This window comes from Prenolepis imparis, unplaced genomic scaffold (genome assembly GCF_030444845.1).
Source record: "Prenolepis imparis isolate NDT839.2.m4 unplaced genomic scaffold, iyPreImpa1.0 SCAF_10, whole genome shotgun sequence".
Classification (NCBI taxonomy): Eukaryota; Metazoa; Arthropoda; class Insecta; order Hymenoptera; family Formicidae; genus Prenolepis; species Prenolepis imparis.
Window position 1 is genome coordinate 4,835,885 of NW_028141168.1, and position 23,704 is coordinate 4,859,588.

The window sequence follows — 23,704 nt, forward strand, 5'->3', positions numbered from 1 at the left end:
GAACCGATTTTTGTGAAACCGCGGTACTAATTTTTTGAAAACTTCTTTATATTTTTCAAATGACGAAAAATATCTTCAATATTTAATCGATAGTACAAAAATTATATTCGTCAAAAGAGTTAAATTTGCATCGTTCGTTCACTTTCCTTCTCTTCTCCTTCGATTAGAGAGTTTTGCCCTCCTCTACTCATTCAAATATTCCGTAGACATCATCGCGGAATGCGTTTACTGTCAAAAGCCTAGTTTACACCGATCATTTGATACGTGTATCAAGTACAATATCCGTATTAAATCGTTTGATACGCTCGGTATAAACGCTCGCGGATTATTTTAGTATGGTCTGATACTCCGGAGTCGCGAGTATCAGATCAAGTTGGTACGCGTATCAAAAGATGCCAGCACGCTGTAAACGCATCAAATCTCATCCTCATACATTTTATCATATTTTTTAAACGTTTTTGCCTAGCTTTTTGCTGCATATTTAAAATTTTAAACACTAACATAAATGATATCATAATTTGTCCTCTTTCCATTATTTTCGACCGACACAAGATTTGTTCTTTTTCGCTGCACTGAAAAAACAAGGACAACATTGGACTTTATCCGGACTAAAAACCTAACCTAATCTGTTTTGAAATCGATCGGTGTAAACAGGGATTAATCAAATGTTTAATCCGCACCAACTTGATGCTCGTACCAATCGATTTAACGGTGTAAACTAGACCAAAAGACAGTAGTGAGTATTCGCTGTCTTTCCGATACAGAATAAAAAGCAAGCGAGGTGTGCGTGATGTCCGGACGTAGATGATTCATTTATCGATTCGTTTATCGACGATTATCCGTTTAAAAGTACGTTCGTACGTTCGTCCGATAAACGTCTCTCGGTGAGATACGTTTTAAGATAATAAAGGAATAGCATGTAGATTTCGCGCGACAAGCGAAGAGACTCGCCTGCGCGGAAAACGTTTTTGTTTCTTGTCAGACGCGACAAAAGTGCGAGAGAGACAACGTAAATGTTCGTCGTCTTTCTGTAATTTTTGTGTTATTACATTTTTTTCACTACGACCACGAACCACGAGTGTGTGTATGTGTGCGTGCGCGCACGCGCGCGACGTGCCTGTACGTGCGTGCCTGTGTGTGTGTGTGTGTGTGTGAAAGAGAGTGTGTGCGCGCGCGCGCGCGTGCGTGTGTGTGTGTTTATATATAAAATTATAGATAAAATTCGCACGCTGTAATCGTCGCAAAATATCAAAGTATGTATATTTCTCTCAAGGTCTCTCAAGGTAAATATATCGAGGATGCTGGAGATGTATTGATGAGTATTAGATATAGATGTATAGTGTCTCAAAACTTATAGTGTATTGCAGAATAATACACGTTTATCTTTCGATAGTTGTAGAAATTATCATTAACATTTATCAATGTGATAAGTAAATAATTTTTAAAATAAAATAATTTTAAACCGTATAGAAGCATTAAATTAAAGTAAAAATAAAGTAATATAAAATAAGTAAAATTAAATAAATTTAAAAAATTAATTAAATATTAAAATAAATTAAAATAAAAATAAAAAAATAAAAAAAATAATGTTAAAAAAATAAAAAATTATAATAAAAATGTAATAGATTGATTACACTGATCTATTACTGATATCTAATTAATTTATGCATATAATACATTAATTATTATTGGAGAATTTTTCGTATAATGTTATCTTTCTTTATCGAAATGATTTTAAAAAATGTAACATTTCTGTATATAAGGACTCTATCTTCTCTCTACAAATTAAATTGAAGAATATCCTTTTTCTCCGTATTTATAATTTACTCTCTAAGATACTTTGCGTAAATGCTCGATTATTCCGCAAGAAATCTCTCTCGTGAATTGAAAAATATAAGTATATCAAGAGAAAACTGTGCGAAATTAATAATCCATTCTGTTATTTCACTTATGTCATTTTCAAGTTGAAGTAATTTTCGTAAATATTTCTACAGTATCTTCGAAATTAACGTAAACCATTTGATTTACGGATATCCATCGATTTAACTCATCAAATCAAAATAATCAAAATGTATCAAAGCAGTATTATATAATGTTTGTAAAATTTCGATTTTGCGGATAAAAATACGATCGCCGAATAAATCGCAAAAACCGGATGAACTTTACACAACTTCGTGTGTGTTATAATGTGAAATATCAGAATCGTAAAACTGAGTACAAAGTGACATGCAGTGATTACTCCTTTTCGTAGAGTACAGTTTGACCATTTGACGCGAGCAAAACAATATTTTGTGACGTAATAGGATCAATTATACAATTGGCAGCGATTTCGCAAAATTGGAAGATTTTTTTTTTGGTCTCTCTTTTGTAGAGAAATTACGTGGGCTTCTTCCAGCTTCTTTTTTTGTTGGGAAATCAATAATCACGTAGAAGTTGATCCTCGGCTTGCGAGAGGACAGCACGCGGCCTTCGAGAGGATAAGATACGGATTTTACAGGATAAATGCATTCTACATACATTTTATAATTGCCTGTTTATTTATTTCAACAATAGAGAGATTGAATGTCTCTCGCGGAAAAGTGTAGTTTTATGTAAGAAAAAAAAAAAAAAAGAGAGAAAAATCAAGGAAGAAGCGAAAGAATCGCTTTATAAAAAATGTTCATTCCCTCATTAAAATATGTATTTAAATTACCTGACTGCAAAAGAGATGCTTTGTGTAACGGATCTTTTGCATATTCAACGTTTGCGCAGAAAATCTACAGCAATAACTTTTTATTTTTTTTTTCACATGTTTTCGAGAAGCCGACGATAAATTGTCAAATTCTATGCAAACCGATTGTTTAATTTATTCAATCTTGTTCGATCGCGCCAAACGTTTCTGAAGTCTCGCGTACAATCTTATATTATATTTTTTTATGAATAATTTTTCTCCGAATAATTATTTTGTATTACAAGATTCTTGTTTAATAGAATTGAATCAAATTTTTATAATAAGTACTCTGGATATTTTTGTTATAAACATAAAATAAAATTAATTATTATATTTAATTACACTCCAAAAATCTAATAAGAAACACCTTGTCTGGTTTAAAAAATAATGAAAAAAAATTTATAAACTATTGTTATCGTTGCATAGTATTGAATATTTTATATTATAAATAAACGTAATATAAAATATTAGAACTTTTATCTTTCTTTTTAATTATTTATTCGCCGCACACTAACGTATATTGCATTTGCATCGTCGTTATATGCACACGTTATTTATACGCACCGTCGGGATAGCTGCTCTCGGCAAAGCCGTTTCCGAGGCTAGTTCCTCTCTTCGCTCTGCGGCACTTTTTATGGGAAAAAGCTTTCTGTAGCCGCCTTCGCGCGGGTGAACTGATCCTGTTTCTTTATGTAACGCCCGGGTTTGCCTAAGTTCGAACGCGCGACCTGCATCATTTTTCATTCGCGATGTTCCTTAAAAAACTTGAAACATAAAGCGCCAGACTAGGTTGAACTTTCGATCGGCGCGATTTTCGACGAGCGCTATAAACTTCGTACATGATTGCAATTTACGTGATATATATATATAAAGGACGACAGCAGAGATGAGGCTACTGGGCTGCTATACGAAGAGATACGAGGTCTCCTCTTCGTCGCAACCGGGGCACGAAAGTGCTACGAATGTTATTTGCATTCGATGAAATTGTGAACTGGAAATGCATGAAAAATGCGCCAAAAGAATGTATGTAATTTCAAAGAAGCTGAGAAAAATTTTACTTTAGTAAAAAAATAATTACAATATAAAAAATATGTACGAGATTGTAATGAATTTTCTTTGTATATATAGAAGAAATTATGAAAAATGTAGAAAGCATCAAAAATATCTGTTGTGCATTTCCAATTTTTAATTATAAAAAAATTCGACAAAATAATGATAAGGCCATGTTGCCCTTATAACTTTTTATAGTGAATATTGCGGGGAATCGATTTATATAAAAAATTTAGATAATTCCATTTAAAAAAACATAAATGACCTTCAAATGACCTTGAAAAACGCCACTCAAGGGCAATTCTTGATTACGATGTTATGTCCCCCTCGAAACCCTACAACTTTTCTTTGAAACATTTTTGTCTAAAATCAATATTTATAAAGATATTTAAGGTGCTAATAATTATTGCCTCACCCGGTATATTTATTTGAAAAGCCTTCCTTAAAAAAAACTTTCGACAAAGAATCATTTCCTAAAGTTTGTCGAGTAAAACTGAAAGAGAGCTTCGTCCTTTTCGATTTTGTTCAAACTTACCAATATTGTGTATTTTTGTGCGTAGAACAAGAATCTGTAAAGTAAAAGTATCGCTCTCAAGTAGGAAAAAAGTTACAGTAGGTTTCCCCCCCCTCCGTAAGGGGTGGGCTCTACTTTTGGAAAATATAACATAACCCAAACCCTATTTCCAATTTAAAATTAAAATAGGTTTGGGTTAGGTTATATCTTCCGGAAGTGGAGCCCCCCGCAAAGCGAGGTTCTACGTGGGTTTGCAACTTTCCACGCGAGCGAGGTTAAACCCAAACCTCGCTCGCGTGGAAAGTTGCAAACCCATGTGGAACCTTGCTTCGCGTGAAAAAGTAAATGCGTGGATTCAGTGGATTCCGCCCCCCTGCGGGGGGCTACACTTCCGGAAGATATAACCTAACCCCTAACTCAAACCTATTTTAATTTTAAATTGGAAATAGGGTTTGGGTTAGGTTATATCTTCCGGAAGTGGAGTCCTCCGCAGGGGGGCGGAACCCACTGAATCCACGCATGTACTTTTCCACGCGAAGCGAGGTTTCACATGGGTTTGCAACTTTTTACGCAAAGCGAGGTTCCGATTTCCAACCTCACAACTATCACTTTAACACTTCGTAACTTTTTCCCTAATTGAGAGCGACACTTTTACTTTACAGATTCTTGTTCTACGCACAAAAATACACAATATTGGTAAGTTTGAACAAAATCGGAGAGGACGGAGCTCTCCTTCAGTTTTACCGTTTGTCGCACTTATTTAGAAACACCCTGTATACATATATTGAAAAAAGATAATATATTTTATATAAAAGAGCCTTTAAAAATTCTTAATGTTTATATTTTATATATTTTATATAAATATATTATAAAAATTATTTTATATTGTATTATATATTTATTATATAATATTATATTATACTATAGTTAAGTCCGCGCTACGCGCGGAAATACTTCAAAATTTTTTTTTTGCAATAGACGGAAAAAATGTGTTATGCATCCCCGGTGTTGCGGGGGAGTGTAGGACTCTCACCCATTAAAAACCCTATCTGTACACAAAATCAAAATCTCAACAAAATCTCGCTATGCGAAAAAATTTAAAAAATTGGCACTGATTTAAAAATAAAATCAATCTATTAATAAATAAATGCTTTTACCCATTAAAAACCCTTTCTATGCACACACACTCACACTCACGCCACAACCAAGAGGTGATTTAAAAAAATGTGTGTGTGTGTGTGTACTATGGAGGAGTGTATGATTCTCTATCGAAAAAAAAAAATAAAAATAAAAAAATTTTAGAAAAACCACATCGTCGCCATCCTGGTAAAATTTGAAAAATTTATGGTACCGATTTCAAGAAAATCGGTCCATTAATGAATGAGTAGTTCGCGGTCAGACAGACAGACAGACAGACAGACAGACAGACAGACAGACAGACAGATAGACAGACAGACAGACAGACAGACAGACAGACAGACGGTACTTATACAGGGTGTCTCTAAAGTCTGACCCAGGCTCTTTATCTCGGAAACGGCTTTAGATATGGAAAAATGTTTCAGACAAAAGTTGTAGGACTTGAAGGGGGACAGATGATGAAAATATGGACTTGACCTTGAGTGACCTATTGAAGGTCAGGTGAAGGTCATCGATGTTTTCTTAAATGAAACCCCCTATTTTTTATTGCATCTTCTTGTAACCCTTGTCCAGACGTTTTCAAAACATTACCTATGTGGGTCTTTTGCGCTAGCCGTTCCCAAGATACGAAGCTTCAAAGTTGACATATCATCGGCATTCGCATTATCCGATGTACACAGCGGGGAGATTGTTTAGTCGAATTTGTACATCAAGTGGCTCTAAAAAAAACAGACTTTGTATGTGTGTGTGTGTGTGTGTGTGTGCTTCTTTTAGTAAAACTTTTCTCTTATTTTCTCTACCATTTTCTTCTTCTTTCCCTTACATTAAAATAACTAGAAGAAAAATAATTAGAGAAAAGTTTTACTAAAGAAGCACACATACACACACACACACACACACACATACAAAATCTGCCCTTTTTAGGGCCACTTGATGTACAAATTTGACTGAACAACCTTCCCGCGGTGTACATCGGATAATGGGAATGCCGATGATATCTCAACTTTGAAGCTTCGTATCTTGGGAACGGCTTGCGCAAAAGACGCACATAAATAGTGTTTTGAAAACGTCTCGACAAGGGTTACAAGAATATGCAATCAAAAATAGGGGGTTCCATTTAAGAATATCGGTGCCAAAATTAAAAAAATTTATTTGTATAGCGAGATTCTGCCGAGATTTTGATTTTGTGTACAGAGAGGGTTTTTAATGGGTGACTGTTCTACACTCTCCCGCAGCACAGGGGGTGCATAACACATTTTTTCCGTCTATTGGAAAAAAAATAATTCTGAAGTATTTCCGCGCGTAGCGCGGGCTTAAAAGCTAGTATTATATATTTTATAGATATTATATATTTTTTTGCTGCGCTGTGTATGTATACAACATATGACTTTATTTCTAACAATTTCCAAGTTTACACTGTATTTGTGAAGCAGAATTTTAAAGTTACTTCTTTTCGTATGATATTTTGCGTCGAATCATCTCAATATGAAATACATCTGAACTCTTATTATTCAAATTCGGAAGAACGTTTGCACAAACTTATGATAAATGTTGCCTAGTTCTACATTGCATAACAGAGGCAAATTGTACAAAGTCTTATGTGCATATCCAGCCGTTTGAAGAGGGAGGATCAAGGTGGGCTTATACTTCCAGCCGGATTATTCTTTCAGTTAGAGAGCGTTGTTTAAGTATCACTGCTTAACGTGGTATTAAATCACTAAGTATACATGTACGATGAACACGAGCTTGTTAAGTAGATCCTAGAGATCGTATATATACTATGCAATTGCGCGTGGACTCTATATATACCTATATACCAGATCATTCAATATTACATAAATCTGCTACTTTTTAACTTGAGCACGTCATATAATTATTATTTATGTTGCATATATGTATATATAATAATAAACAATAAAATTATTTATATTAATATTATCTTTACATTATGAGTTTAAGATGAACTTTACACACAGGCTGTTTCTAAATAAGTTCGAAAAATGTTAGGAGATGATTCTTTGTCGAAAAAATTAAGGAGGGGTTTTTTATGTAAACATATCCTTCTATATTCCTCCCTGAGGAGTTACACTTCTTCAAAGGCGTAAGTGAAAATTAGGTTTTTTTTTCTTAAAAACTTTTGATTTTACAAAAAAATTAAAGAATTAAAAAAGGCTCAAGCTTTCTAACGCATATTTTTAAATGATCACATTCCGGTCCGCTAAAAAATTCTAATAAAAAATTAAATAGGGGTTATTAGTTTTATCTCCTTATAGCAATGCGGGAAGATTAAAAAATATACTAGTGGGAAATATTCACCAAAGTTTTTCAACTTATCCAAAATTTGAGAAAAAAATTAAAACCTAATTTTCACCTCACCTTTGGAGGAGTGTAACTTCTCAGAGAGAGATATGAGGAGGGATATATGTTTAGGAAGAGGTATATGTTTGTATGAAAAACCCCTCTTAAAATTTTCAACAAAGAATCATTTTTTAAAGTTTTTCGCACGTATTTAGAAACACCCTGTAGATATTTGACAAATCGTCTTTTTAATACAAATTGATGCATTAATAATTTTTTATAAGAGTGTGTTTTCTTTAATTTTTTTTTATTTTTACAGTAGTTACAAAAGATCCCATACGAAGCGATATAGAAAAATTTGAATTTTTTCAGATAGTGACGTTCGCATTTATAAGCATATCAATAATGTTATCGGTAATGTTTATGCTTTCTTACGTATTTACCGCAGGCAAATTTAAATACAGGTATGAAAACATGTAATTTGGCTAATTATTTAGATATTTCTTCACACATGATGTTCAACTTAATTATATTTGTACAACATTACGAAACATTTAATGCTTCAAAGGTTAGAAAAGATTGCTCCCGTATATATGTAACATTTCTCCCCCGTTAATTAATTAACTCTGAATAAAATATCTTTTCCAATGTTCGGACGCGACGCCATCGCATTTTAATTTCACGTATTTCTACGTTGTATGAAAAAATGTGAGAGAAAAAATGTAATTCTAAATGTCAGTTTGGATAACAATTGATCTAATAATTTGGAGTCCCTTTTTTTCATTATATTGGATGTTTTTTTGTACATAAATCGATATGACTTACACTGAAAAAATTGTATTCTTGAAGTAAGAAAAGACACTATACTATAAAATCTTTTTAATAGATATATCGTCTTCAGTGTTTCTAGAACATCCTATAAAACTAAGAAATTTCGATAATTTGACTTTGATAAGGATTCTCCGACTAAATTAAAATTGCCGTTTTCTTATATAAAATGTCTAGATATACCTATATATATCTCGATAATTTCCATATATATATAAACTAATTAAACAAAATTTTACAAACTTTTACCTAAAAGATAGAATTCGAAAATAAATGTTGGTTTCAATATTTTTTGTCTATACCAAAAAATTGTATACTAGAAGTAAGAGAGAGAACTGTATAATCTAACTATATATAAAATCCCCTTTAACAAATATTCTTAAATATTTTCAGGACATCCTTTAAAACCAAAAAGATGTTTTTTGGTAATAACAAATGGTCAAATATTTTTTTTTATGCGAATTGTACTAAATAGTTTTAGTTTATTAGTATTATAGAATGGATGAAATTAATAAATGGCTAAAAAGGCTAGAAAGTAATGTTTATAATCATTCAGAACCCAGGTTATGTTTCATGCTTGATCTATATCTACTATATTTATGTTTTCTTTATGGTTTGTCTTTGAAAAGACTAGCACACACCAGTGTGCTGTAAAATAATGTACATTTTTGTTAATGTAAAAATCAATTCCATTTGATCTATATTTTCATAAATTAGGAATATTTTATACTAATCTTTAAAATCTTTAGAGGATTTCCTTCTTAAAGTAACAGGATCTTTTTAGTGCCTATTTCGTAAGGATATTTTAAGGATATTCTATAAGGGTATTCTAAAAGGGTAAAATAGAGTATTCTGAAAATAAATGAAAATTCTTAAAATGAAAATACAATTTTTTTGGAATGAGAGAAGACTTCTTGCACTTATACATTCAAATTCTGTCAATTCTTTATTAATGACAACAATTCTACCCAAAGGTGTCTGAAACCATCTTCTTCCTGCTCTAGTTGTTCGATACGCTTATATAAACAATCAGCTATATATTGCGAAACATTTTTCTTATTACACATTTTTTTTATATAGTCAGCGACAAATCGCGGAGTTACGAGATATGTTTTTACGTAATATACGCGACACGAGGAAGAAGTACGTGATGTGGAACGAACTTTCCGTAGAGCTCGTCATCGATTTCACGCATTCTCGATAAGAAGGTGTATAGGTATATAGCATATCGGTAGGGAGAAATTTCACGGTAAAAATGCGCTTTATATAGGGAAGAGGACATATAACGCGTAAAGGAAAAAAAACGCATCTCTCCTCGCGTTTATACTCTTTTTCTAGATACGGGAGGCGGACCTTTCTGACGCTGACGACGTTTCTGGCCGGAGTCAGCGGCTTGATACATTCCTTCACCGTGAATTATTGGATGTTTCTCGCATTCGAATTCTTCGTCGCCGTCATGACGGTCGGAATTTTCAGCGCGGGATTTATTCTAGGTATAGTACGTGCTAATAACTCGGGGACAATAGCTAGCTCGTGGAAAAAGAAGGGGTGGAGGGTGAAAAAATATTTGACGCACCTGTGTGAAGCGTTGTATGTTTACTCTATGGTCCATTTATACGCGTGCGTGGAGTAAATTCTAAAATGCGCAATGCAAATGCTTTTTTAAACCGGTCTTAAAAGAAAAGTACGCAACACGCGTGTAATATGGATATTTTCGAGTTATTTCGTGATGGATTTTTATTCTATATCACTGGGGCTTTATTTAGATGTACTTATTAAAATTGTAGCTGTACAGGATGTTTCCAAATAAATGCGAAAAACTTTAGGAGATGATTCTTCGTCGGAAATTAAGGGAGATTTTTCATATAAACATATACTCCTATATCCCTCCCTGAAGAGCTATACTCCTCCAAAGGAAGAGGTGAAAATTAAATTTTTAATTCTTTTTTCAAATTTTGGATAAGTTAAAAAATAATATTTAGTGGATAATTCCAGTGGATAGTGAATTTCCAGTAAAAAGAATATTTATTAATATTTTTTAAATTTTCTTGTATCGTTATAAAAGGGGATGAAAATAACAACCCTTTATCAATTTTTTATTAAAACTTTTGAATGGACCGTAATGTGATCATATTTAAATATATGTTAGAAAGCTTGATTTCTTTAGAAACTTTTTAATTTCTTTTATTTTTTTCGTAAAATCAATACAGTTTTCAAGAAGAAAAATAAAAATCTAATTTTTACCTTCCTCTTTGGAGGAGTATAACTCCTTAGGGAGGCATATAGGAGTATATGTATGTCTATAAGAAAAACTCCTAATTTTCGAATCATCTCCTAAAATTTTTCGCATTTATTTAGAAACATCCTGTATATTACGCATTAATATATACATATATACAGAAAAAAAATTTTGCTCCGTAAAACTTTCAGAATAATATTTTCGGTAAATGAAAAACTCCTAAACTTTGTCAAGATAATGAGTTTTCGCTAAAAATTTCGGAATTACTTTCGCAAAAAAAGAATAAATAGAAAGAAGATTTTGTTTAATACGAGGGCAGTTCGATAAGTCAGTGACTTTTACAAGATATGGCACTCAAATCGCAATCTAATTTTATTTTTGATATTTACCATCTTATTTAAGTATACACACCAAGTTTCAAGTAGATCTGTCAAATAGAAATTTTTTGACAGCGTTCTAAAGCGGATAAGTTTGTTTTTTGCTAAAATGGAAAAAAGTGAATTTCGTGTGCTAATAAAACATTACTTTTTGCGTGGAAAAACCATTAAGGAAACTGAAGAAAAGCTAAAAAAGTATTATGGGGATTCTGCTCCGTCGCATGGAATGGTTCACAAGTGGTTCACTGAATTTCGTTGTGGTTTTTGGTCGATTGTGAGCAAGCGCGGCACCCATCTGGCCGACAGCTTCTTCATGCCCAAATGTTTATGCAAGATATTAAAAACACGTTCGTTTGAGATGTTTACCATCTTGGCTATCTCGCGTATCTTCACTCGACGGTCGTCCAATACAATATCATGGATTTTATTGACTGTTTCTTCAGTTGTGACCTCATTCGGACGTCCCGGGCGCTCAGCATCATTCGTGCTTGTACGACCACAACGAAATTCAGTGAATCACTTGTGAACCATTCCATGCGACGGAGCAGAGTCCCCATAATACTTTTTTAGCTTTTCTTCAGTTTCCTTAATGGTTTTTCCACGCAAAAAGTAATGTTTTATTAGCACACGAAATTCACTTTTTTCCATTTTAGCAAAAAACACAAACTTATCCGCTTTAGAACGCTGTCAAAAAATTTCTATTTGACAGATCTACTTGAAACTTGGTGTGTATACTTAAATAAGATGGTAAATATCAAAAATAAAATTAGATTGCGATTTGAGTGCCATATCTTGTAAAAGTCACTGACTTATCGAACTGCCCTCGTACGCGGAATAATTTCAACATTTAGCAAAATATGGAATATTTCCAACATTTAGCGAAATATTTTTCTAATCAGTTATTGATATTTATCATTGACATGCATCTTTCTTATCTAAATATCGATATTAAATTATTGATTGTTATTAATCTTAAGAGATTTAATGTATTTTTTAAATATGAAGCAATCTTATCGCAAAAAATCTTTGAAATCATGCGAATGCATTTTTATCGAGAGCATAAATATGCATATATTGTTGCGTCCGCGGGCCGACTTTGCGATATCTCGTTAGTTCGACGCGTCTCTCACTCGCGTCCGAAATAAACACGCTCACGTAAGAAGGGAAAAAACTTTAATAGAAAAATAATATAGCACAAGACAATATAGTAGAGTAACAGAATATGCATTAGTCGTAAATAATAATAGCTGTCAAAGAATATGTCCTCACGGCACGGCAGCCCGGGATCGAATTCGACATGGCCGAAAAACAATCGCGCCAGTTGTTGATAAACCCTCCTGACGATGATCTCCCGGCTAAACGCTTAAGGGATGAAACCCAGGGACGCAACAAAATTTTTCCACATTTGTTCTTTTATCAATGAAAATCGTTAAATTACATATGTATTCAGATTACAAACATATTTTTATGTTGAAATCACAGTTACGCTTTTCGCGTTTTTTAATAGTGAAATTTACTTCAATATTTTATTTTTTTTTTAAATAAAAGATTAAAAATTTCTTTATAATTTTTTTGATTTGGAGATAAAGCTTTTTTAATGATGTATATGTGGATTATAAAGTGAAAACGGGGGAAGTTTTTCCCTTGTGTGTGTGCGTGTACACCCACCGTAAAAAAATTTTAATCAAATCCAAATCCATTTTTCATCAAATTAAAATTAGATTTATCTTATTAAAAAATTTGATAAAAAATCTTTAAAAAATGACCTTTTGTCAAAAATTTTGAATTTTTAATATATTAAAAAAATGTTGAATTTGAATTTTGAATTTTGAAAAAAATATGAAATTTTGAACATTGATATCTCAAAAACTATATTGATCATAATGCATCATAGTTCGCGACATTTTTTTTGGATAAAGTTCTGAATAGGTGAACCCTCCGATTTTTTTGAAACTACACTATTTTTTGTATTTTTGAACGCTGATTACGAATATGATAATGAAAATTTGCGACAAGGTCATTTTCAAGGTCAAAACTCAAAAAAACTGAAAAAATATAACTTTTTAGACATTATTTCAATAAATATTGATGTAACAAAAAAATGTTTCAAATAAAAGTTGCAGTTCTTATAAAAATACATCATTTATGTTCTATAAATTTTTTGCGTAAAACTGATAGTTTTCGGAAAAAATTAGATAAGAAAAACCCTCTCAAACATCAATATATTCTTCGTTCTCAGCCGAACCCGGAGTCAACGACAAGGACGTGACGAAGAACTGACTCCATTTTTTTCTTTTTATAATTTTTTTATATTTTTAATATTTTTTAATACTTCGCGTGGAAAAGTGTATGCGTGGAAACAGTGGGTTCCGCCCCCCCTGCGGGGGGCTCCACTACCGAAAAACTAGACAAATAGGTTTGCGTGGAACCTCGCTCTGTGTGGAAAGTTGCAAACCCATGTGGAACCTCGCTTCGTGTGGAAAAGTGTATGCGTGGAAACAGTGGGTTCCGCCCCCCTGCGGGGGGCTCCACTACCGAAAAACTAGACAAATAGGTTTGCGTGGAACCTCGCTCTGCGTGGAAAGTTGCAAACCCATGTAGAACCTCGCTTCGCGTGGAAAAGTGTATGCGTGGAAACAGTGGGTTCCGCCCCCCTGCGGGGGGCTCCACTACCGAAAAACTAGACAAATAGGTTTGCGTGGAACCTCGCTCTACGTGGAAAGTTGTAAACCCATGTGGAATCGTATATGTACTGCAAAGTACATGCTTAGATGGGAGAACAGATATAAGATTTAGATTCCATCGTTTTTGTTGAAAACTATCACTCGTACGGTAAAAATTAATAGGACATAAAATGTTTTTCTTTGTAAGATCTAAAATTTTTATGGGTTTTTCATGATTTTCACTATGAAAATGAGAGATGCGCCAATTTTCACTATGATATTCGTAATCAGTGCATCAAAATACGTAAGAATACTGAGTTTCAAAAAAATCAGAGGTGAGCACTTTTCGGAACTTCACCCGCCGTTTTTAGTATTTAACATCGATTTTCTCGAAAACTTTCAGTTTTACGCAAAAAATGTATAGAACATAAATGATGTATTTTTATAAGAACTACAACTTTTATTTGAAACATTTTTTTGCTTACATCAATATTTATCGAAATAATATCTAAAAAGTTATATTTTTTCAGTTTTTTTGAGTTTTGACCTTGAAAATGACCTTGTCGCAAATTTTCATTATCATATTCGTAATCAGCGTTCAAAAATACAAAAAATAGTGTAGTTTCAAAAAAATCGGAGGGTTCACCTATTCGGAACTCCACCCTTTTTTTTCGATAAAAGATCTATCAAACATATACCTATCAAAAAAAATTACGGAATCCCGGAAACAATATATTTTCCTATAAAGTATTATTTCTTACGAGAGTATATTATTCTAATCCCCTAAAGAAAATAAAACTTTATTGAATTTGATATCCCATTTCCAGCTTTTACGTTTCACACGATTACACACGGCAATAATTTCGGTCGCAGGGATAGAGATGATAGGAGCAAGGAACAGAGTCTTCGGAGGCGTCCTCATATTCAGCATGTTCAGCATGGGCATGATCTTGTTAGGATTAATCGCGAGTTGGCTGAGATCCTGGCGGATGGTATACGCGCCAGGACTGTTGGCCATTCTCTTGCCTCTGCTTATTCCAGAATCGGTCAGGTGATTTTTCTTAATCATGACAAACACATGAGATCGTATCGTCATCTTTGATCGCGAGATTTAATTGGCAAGCGATTTATTTTTATTTCTCATGGCATACTAAATGTTTTTACAAAAAATATTTATAATTGAAATTACGATAAATCAAATTAAAATTAAGGAATTAGAATCGTTTACGAGTTAACACAATTTTTTATTGAAACCTATTAATCGAATGAATCTATACTTGCTTTTATATACAAAATGTAGATAAAATTTTTTATACTCTTTTCAATAAAATGGAATTTTGTGAAACAGTTGTGAAATACGGAATAATATGCATAAGGTGGCTAATGTCGAAAGACAAAACCGACGAAGTGGAGAAAATATATCGAAAAATGGCGTGGATGAACAACCTGCAAGTAACGGATGAGGCCATCAATGTATTTAAGGAATTAAATATTGCTAATGAAACGGTATGTTTATTTCTTATTCTCTTTCGTGAATGTATTCGGTTATAATATATTTGAAAAGTGCATTTTTTTATTTTCACTGTTATCTCTTTAAGAATAGTAAAATAAAACACTAATAAATATATACTATTATATATAAATATAATCATGTAATATATAAGGTATTTTTTAAGTTCCTAAGTACAAAAAGTTAAAGAGGATATTTCTTGGACTATTTTTTAAAAAGAAGGTCCTATAAACATATCTCCTAAATTGCTTCAATTTTTCAAAATATAGGGTGTTAAAATTGTGCAAAAAAATATAGGGATGAAGTAGGAGTAAGTTGACTCTAGGAACTTCGAATTTTCGAAAGATTAAATAGAATAAAGTAGGTGGCTTATTGATATATACGATTATCAGTTTTTAGTTTATAGTTTCTGTAATTTTTAATTTCAATTTTTTACCTTAACTCGAAAGCGGTCATCGTTTTAAGAAAATACAAGAGGCAATTTTTGTAGAATTTTAGTATTTTGCGTTTTTTTGTATTTTGAAAACAAAGCAGTTTAACGCATATGTTTATAAAACCTTTTCTAGTATAGGAATTTCCTAAAATAGTCCAAAGAATATTTCTTTCAATTTTTTTTGTATTTACTTAGGAAACACCCTGTATATAATATACATACAGGGTGTAAAAAAGTATCGGACCGGTAAAATATCTCCAAAGAATGGTGTTTTCTGAAAAAATGTTTTATACAAAAGTTGTACGGTTTAAATAAATGCATCAAATGGCGATACCCGTTTATTTATGAGTGCAGTTATGAAGGAGATCTCAAGGTCAATTTAAAAATCTAAATGTAAATCCCCATTTTTTATTTCATATTCTTGTAGCTCACATCGAGATGTTTTCAAAACACTATAATAAAACTTTGTTGGTTAAACACTTTTCGAGATATGGGTTGGTAAAGTACAAATACCGCGCATTAATATTATCTAAGGTATACCACGCGGAAGTTACTCGGCCGGATTTACACTTTGTGTGTGTGTGTGTGTGTTAGTTTATAAAACTAAACCAGCAAACATCGAAGAATTAAAACAAAGAATAACTGACTAAATGAGTTTTATAACCGTCGATATGTTAAGAAATGTCAGAGATTCTTTTCAATTAAGATTAGTACACTGTCAAGCGGTGGAAGGAAGGCAATTTGAACATTTGCTATAATTATTCATGCGCACGCGCACGCACCCTAATAAATTTTTTCCTCGTAGTGCTTCTTTTAATAAACCGAAAAGATGAAAAGAAAAAAGAAAAAAAAAGAAAAGAAATACTACGAGAAAAAAAATTTTCTTTGGATGAGAAGGTCATTGCAGTGGTGCATAACTGGCTACGCATCCAACCCAAATCTTTCTTCCAGGATGAAATGCAGAAGCTTATTAAGTAGTGGATCAAATGTATCGATGTCGGTGGGGATTATGTCGAAAAATGATATGTAAATTTTCCACATAGGTTAAAATAAATGTGTTTTTCTTTATTTGTCCCTTTATTTTTTGATTTACCCTCGTATATATATATATATTGTATATATATACAGGGTGTCCCATTTTAACTGACCACCCCCAAAAACTTTTTTATTTGTAATTATTTATAATAAAGAAAAAAATGTTTCAAACAAAAGTTGTAGGGTTTCAAAACGTCTATTTATTGGCCTTATCAGTTTGAACTTGGATGGCGTCGCCAAGGTCAGATCAAGGTAAACTTAATTTTTTTTAACGGAAAGCTCCATTTTTTATTGCATATTCTTGTAGCTTATCTTGAGAGCTTCCCAAAACACTATAATCAAATATTTTTTTATTAAGTACTCTTTTTGAGTTATGAGACTTGAAAGTTGCAATATCGCCGACATTAGCATTACTCAAGGTGTACCACGCGGAGGTTGCCCAATCGGATTTATATCTTTTGTGTGTGTATGTGTGTTGATGGGTAGGTGTGAGTGTGGATGTGTGTGTGTATTTACGAAAGGTATTTAAAAACACTTCTATTCACTTGAATGCATAAACGCGCAATCTACGAGAAAGATCGTCACGTACTTTCTGAAGAGTACCTGCGTTTATGCTCCTCAATGCCTCTCGAATACGTTTTTTCATATCATTGATAGTTGTTGGTTCCTGCTCATAAACTATTTGTTTCACGTACCCTCACAAAAAAAAATTAAGTGGTATGAGATCAGGAGACCTAGAAGGCCATTCATGAATGCGGCTACCTATACCAATCCATCGGTTTGGAAATTGATTGTTCAAACAGTTTGTTACGTCCTGAGATCTGTGAGCCGGTGCTCCGTCCTGCTGAAACCACATTCAATCGAGCAAGTTATTGTTGACATTTCTAAAAAGGTTGGGCAGCTCGTTTTGAATGAAAGCCAAATAAGTAACCCTATTGAGGTTTTCTTCAAAAAAATATGGACCAATGACGTTATCGCCGATAATTCCTGCCCAGACGTTTATAGACCACTGCCTTTGAAATTCCTGATTTTTTTGCCAATGAGGATTTTCATCCGAATAATAATGCCAGTTATGTCTAGTAACGCCCCCTCTATTGCTGAACGTGGCTTCATCAGAAAAAAGAATGTTTGAGAGAAACCGCTGGTCTCCTCGGATTTGATTTTCAGCCCAGTTGCAAAATCTCAAATGACGTTGGAAGTTCCTCTGTTCTAATTGCTGCGTTAATGGATATGATATGGATGGAACTTATTTGTTTTGAGAATTCACTGTTGATTTCGGTATACCATATTGTTGTTCGATTTTCCTTGTGGAGATGTGAGGATTCATTGATACCGCACCAATGGTAACAATTGATTTCAATTCATTCGGACCCACTTTTCGACGTATTTTTTTCAAATTGCTTTGTTGTGCTCTGTCGCAAAGTCGCTTTATAGTCCTTCTAGTCGGATGATGTCTATTAGGATATCTTTGAGCGTACAATCTGCAGCCTTGAAATTATCTCTAGTTTCACCTACAATCCGTATCATATCAAATATCTCGGCTGGCGGATAATCAGCCATAATTACAAATTACTAGTAAAAACTGTTCAGAAGATTGACAAAATTATTGTATCTGCTTAAAAGAATCAATTCAAGTTGTGGAAAAAAACCGTATTAGAAAAGTGTAAATTGACTTGAAAAATAAAAGAACCTCGTGCTCAGTTATATGCCATAGTAAATCGTACCTTATTTAACTACGCAACTGGTAAGAATTAAACTTCGATATAATCAGTCTGTGAATAATAAAGGCTCCGTATACACGTTTAAAGATATACTTTTTTAAAGGTATAATTTTGTCAATCTGAACAGTTTTTACATTCCGATGATCCCCTCTGATCCCCCTAAAATTAAAATCTCGAATTGAGATTATTCCGAATAAGTCTTGGCAGTGTACCAAGTAAAATTCGTGCCCCGTGCACAAGTATTTAATTTCAACGAAAAATTAATTTTTATTGAAACCGACGCATCAACATCCGCGTATGGCTCTTATAGCCAATTTATTTCTCAATATATATGTTATGTTATGTTATAATACTTTAAACTCAATTAATATTTTAGACAGTTATCAGCTGATTTCAATCAAAAAATATTAATCGCGGATGAAGTATTATAACATATTATATTACTTACAAAATATTATTATTTTAATTATAATAATATGTATGTTGTAAATAATATAATAATGTTATAATACATTTTTATAATATATACCTTGTCTGCGATTAATATTTTTTGACAGAAATCAGCTCTAATATAACTGTCAAAAATATTAATCAAATTTAAAGTATCAAAGCATATTATTTAAAACATATTATTATTTTATTTAATTTTATTTTGGACAAACTGTTAAACTGCTAACCCTCGCGATGATAGCCTCTCGATGTTATGAATATAACGCACAACGCAAATCGAGGCAGCTAATCAACATCGCGAAAAAAAGTGGCATCAGTGCATATCAGGGCTGCATCCGCGTATCATATATTGATATATTCACTGTAGTCATCATATGTATATGTATTATATTATATCTTCGAGACGACCAATCACATTCAGAATAACGCGATAACAATGCAATCGCGATTAGCGACCAACTCAAGCATTCTAAGCATTTCATACCAATTTTTATAGAAGATTTATAGAGAATTTGGAACTTAACTTCTTCCAGGTTTCAAGTCTACCTGAAATCACTAGATTTTTCAAAGTAATCATCGAGAGTTCGAAACCATGCAAACAAATTCGAACCTACTCCATCGCTAACCTAATTCCATCGCTAATATCTTTCTTTGCCTATATCATCACGAATCGCTTATGAAAAGTAACTAAATTAAGAAACATCTCGGAGAGATCTTACGAGGAGGAAGAAATTTTAAATTATTACTCACTCCTTTTTTATGTTTCATATTCGTTCCATATCATATATTATTTACTTGGTTACTCTGTTAATTTTTTTATAGTATCTACCGTTTCTAAGAAAATCGAAGAAACTGCACATACCTAGAAACCAGAAAATGAAAAGAAAATTTCTTTGGAAGATAATTTCTTTTGGAGAAAAAGACCATTAATACTTGACATTTCTTTTTCTCTATGATTCTAAAAATTACTTTAAGCAAACAACGTACAATAATGATAGCTCTTAATCCTTATGTCAATGAATGGGTGCCCAAGGCAACTTGAAATGTGAAAAATGTGTCGAAACTTTTCTTCGTCCGACAAATAAAATACAAAGGCCTTTTGTATTCAGAAACCTCTTAAAATATAACGGGAAAGAATGTTCAAATGCCTAATAACTGCTATAAAAAGAAATAATCACAGCACCATATGTTGAAAATGTGGTATCCGGGCATTAATATACATTGAAAAGGCGCAAAATTATGCATTGACAGTGTTCTTTTTTTTCAAATTTTCTTCTCGTTACAATAGGTTTGTTCTTTTTAGCTGCACTGATGAACTAGTGCAATAAGTTAGAGTGAAACAAAATATATTTGTCTCACTTTATTGCACCAGTGTGCACTAGTGCACCAGTGCAGCTAAAAAAAAAAACAAACCTAATCTGCATACAATCACACATGTATTTTTGTTCTATAATCGTTAAATTTAATCGAGTATGAGAGAGTAAACGAGCTATAATCGCGCGGACATACGATAAGCTGTACAACGCGTAATATTGTACAATATATTATCGCATAATCCGAGTCCGAATGCAAAGAAGAACGCGTTGAAATAAACGCGCCGGCATCGTCTCGTCCCGGATTAGCGTTCGCAACCGCGTGTAGATACGCATGCAATTATGTCCCACGGTGGATTGTATATAGGGGGGCTGTTGTATGAGGGGTCGCGCGCGAATCATCCCGGATGATTTATCGCCCACGCCGCGTTTCCAGGTACCTGGAGTTACGGGCCTTTACTTTTGTACATGGCCGGGAAAATATGCATCATCGTGGCGTTCTCCATCACCTACATCATCTACATCGTAGAGATGTTCCCGACAACATTGAGACATTCCTTGCTCGGCTTTTGCAGCATGGCCGGTCGCATACTGGTGAGTTAACGCGTTGAACAAACGTTTTTTTGATGTGAGAGAAGGAGAGACGTCCTTGATCTATCTTTAATTTAGACTGATATATCAGATTGAGGAAAAGAGATCTAGAACTGATAATATGAAACAGTTTCTAATATAAAATAATATAAAATAATTTTTAATAATGTAAAATGATATAAAAAAGTTGTTAATAATATAAAATAGCTTCTAGAATTAATAAATAATAGTTTCAATAAGTATATATATACATATGTATATTATTAAGAGAAGTTTGCCTAATATCGGAATTTATATTTTTAAAGCCTCATATTTGGAAGACTTTTTAAAAATAAAAATTAATAGAATTATGTGGTTTACGTGGATTTATAACTGTAATAAAATAAACAGAACTTTTTCCATAATTCATTTTTTTATGGAAGCATAAAAAATGATAATTTCGGATATTGGACATATTATGTTTTTAATATGGTACACCCTATTCTTAACTTTTTAAAGGCTAAATTATTATAAAGAAAAAAATATTCAAAGCCTCTTTGAACAAGATTTTTTTAAAAATAAAAATTAAATAAATTTGGTAGTTTATAATACGGATTTCTAACTGTAATAAATAAACAAACATTTTTTGATAATATAATCCATTTTTGTTAAGTAGAAATGTAAAAAATGATATAATTTCTGATATTGAGCACACTATATTTTTATTATTGTACACCTCATTCTTTAACTTTTTAAAGAAATTATAGAAAAATTATTGAAAATTATTGAAAAAAGATTTTTAATTTATTATAATTGTTTATATTGTCAATATATAAAAAAAAATAATTATCAATATATAGAAAAAATCAGAGTTAAAAAATATTTTAGAAAAACGTCAATCTCATAAAAATAGCACACAAATTACAGTTCAAATACAAAATACAAATAAATTACAAAATAACACAAAATTTAAAATTATAATGACAGATCATATTTTAAACTGAAGTTACATATTTTTAAATATCAGAATGTATAATATAAGGCAAATATTTATGGAAGAAATATGGCTGTCCGAGAATACAAAGATTTACAACTTAACTTTTATTAATAAAATTGGAAGACTAATATAACTCATAGACTGCATATATGTTAAGAATAAAATACTTTTACTTTTTCATTTAAAACCTGTCTAAACACATATAGGGGAAGGTAGGGCAACGCGGATGTGTTAAGGTTTGACAAGAAAAATGACACAGATAAAATTGAGATCAGAAACTTTTTTTTTTAAATATACCTCTAAATTAATCAACTTTCAAATAAAATAAGAAAAACATAAAAAACTTAAACATTTATACCTCTTTGGTATCAAAAACTAAGGCAAAGGAAATTATCCGCTTTGCCCAACCCCCCTGGGTAAAGCGGATGGAGCAAAAAAAATCAAGGTTAGTCTTGGTAATCGTCACAAAAGTAGCTGCCAAATCTTCTATATGCAGTACAGCCTTCATGGGACCATCTGATGCACTGGTTGCACTGGATCCAGTCTTCGGGCGGCGGATCGGTGTATTGTTCAGAAAACACCAAGTAGAAACACTGTATGTTCTCTTTATTTTTAGCCGGTGGGATATTGTCGCGTAGTGGTGCAATATTTTATGAAGTATTTTCTTCTAATGAACGGTCTGTCATTGATGATGGAGCATAATCTTCATCATCCGCTTTGCCCAAAGGACCTAACTTGGCACGGACTTAGAAAAATTATAAATACGTATGAGCAACAAGTAAAAAGTTTAAACCAATAGAGTTTTAAAAACAGAGAATATATATAAAAAAACATTCACCGTGGTTAAGGAACAATTACTATTAATAATCAAGCTATATACCTTAGCGAAAATCGCAAGAAAACACAAAAAATTTGTTATTTGTTAACAAAAAAACTCACGAGAGCATTCACATGGTTTTTTACACTGTCGTAGCGTCGGCGGCCGGTCTCTCCCTCTACCTCTAGAGACTCGTAGCGCCATTTAGTATACATGAGCGAAAAAAAAGCTTATTCGCTTTGCCCAGGGCATCCGCTTTACCCAACCTTCCCCTACTAAAAATTTTTTTATATAACTAAAACCGAAATAATTTGCACTGACAAACTGACTACGTTCATTTCTACAACTAGACTAATGTTATATTGCACAAAGAAGAAGCAATTAAGACATTTTTTAAGAGACTGCAGTATTTATCAGTAGAGAAATATAAATGTACGATATTATAGGTTCAGTTCCCTTACTTTTTAAGAATTATAAGAATCTAGCTAATAAAAACAGAATAATTTTTCTAATTATTTAAAATATTTTTTGAACGAATTCTATGAGAAGCTTGCAAAAGCCTCTTTGAATAAATTGCATCTCGTTTACGTTTAGGCGCAAATAATAATGCCGTCGCTGCCGCTCATCCTATTCGGTCATGATCGCGAGTATCCTGTCTCTGATCTTTCCGGAAACTTCCGGATACCGTATGGGAGGTGGAAAACATCGATACAGTCAAGTCAAACGAAACCCGCGAAATTCCGGATCTTAAAAACAACGCAGAGACTACTTACTCCTTAAGACTACCGAGGAGAGGAGAAAGAGAAAGAGAAAGAGAAAGAGAAAGAGAGAGAGAGAGAGAGAGAGAGAGAGAGAGAGAGAGAGAGAGAGAGAGAGAGAGAGAGAGAGAGAGAGAGAAATGGCAATAACTTTTAAAACTTTTACCGAGTGTTCCTTTCAGACGCCGCCGGATAGCGGTAAGGGATGATCTTTACAAGGCTACACTATGTCCTAAGAAAATGTAAAAAATATAATTGATTGTATGCAAGCACCGAGATTCAGT

At 32.7% G+C, this 23,704-nt stretch overlaps 1 protein-coding gene across 1 annotated transcript; it reads left to right on the top strand.

The window, feature by feature from the left end:
* Positions 1-9,645: 9,645 nt before the first annotated feature.
* On the top strand, positions 9,646-23,438 carry LOC145941469 (solute carrier family 22 member 15-like; the record flags this gene model as incomplete). Its single annotated transcript, XM_083047579.1, is given in 9 exon segments — positions 9,646-9,680; positions 9,876-10,030; positions 14,690-14,867; positions 15,193-15,322; positions 17,372-17,873; positions 20,715-20,872; positions 23,257-23,297; positions 23,299-23,337; positions 23,339-23,438. Coding segments are annotated over 9 exon segments (1,338 nt in total), but the record flags the coding sequence as incomplete, so codon positions are not given.
* Between the last annotated feature and the right edge of the window lie 266 nt (positions 23,439-23,704).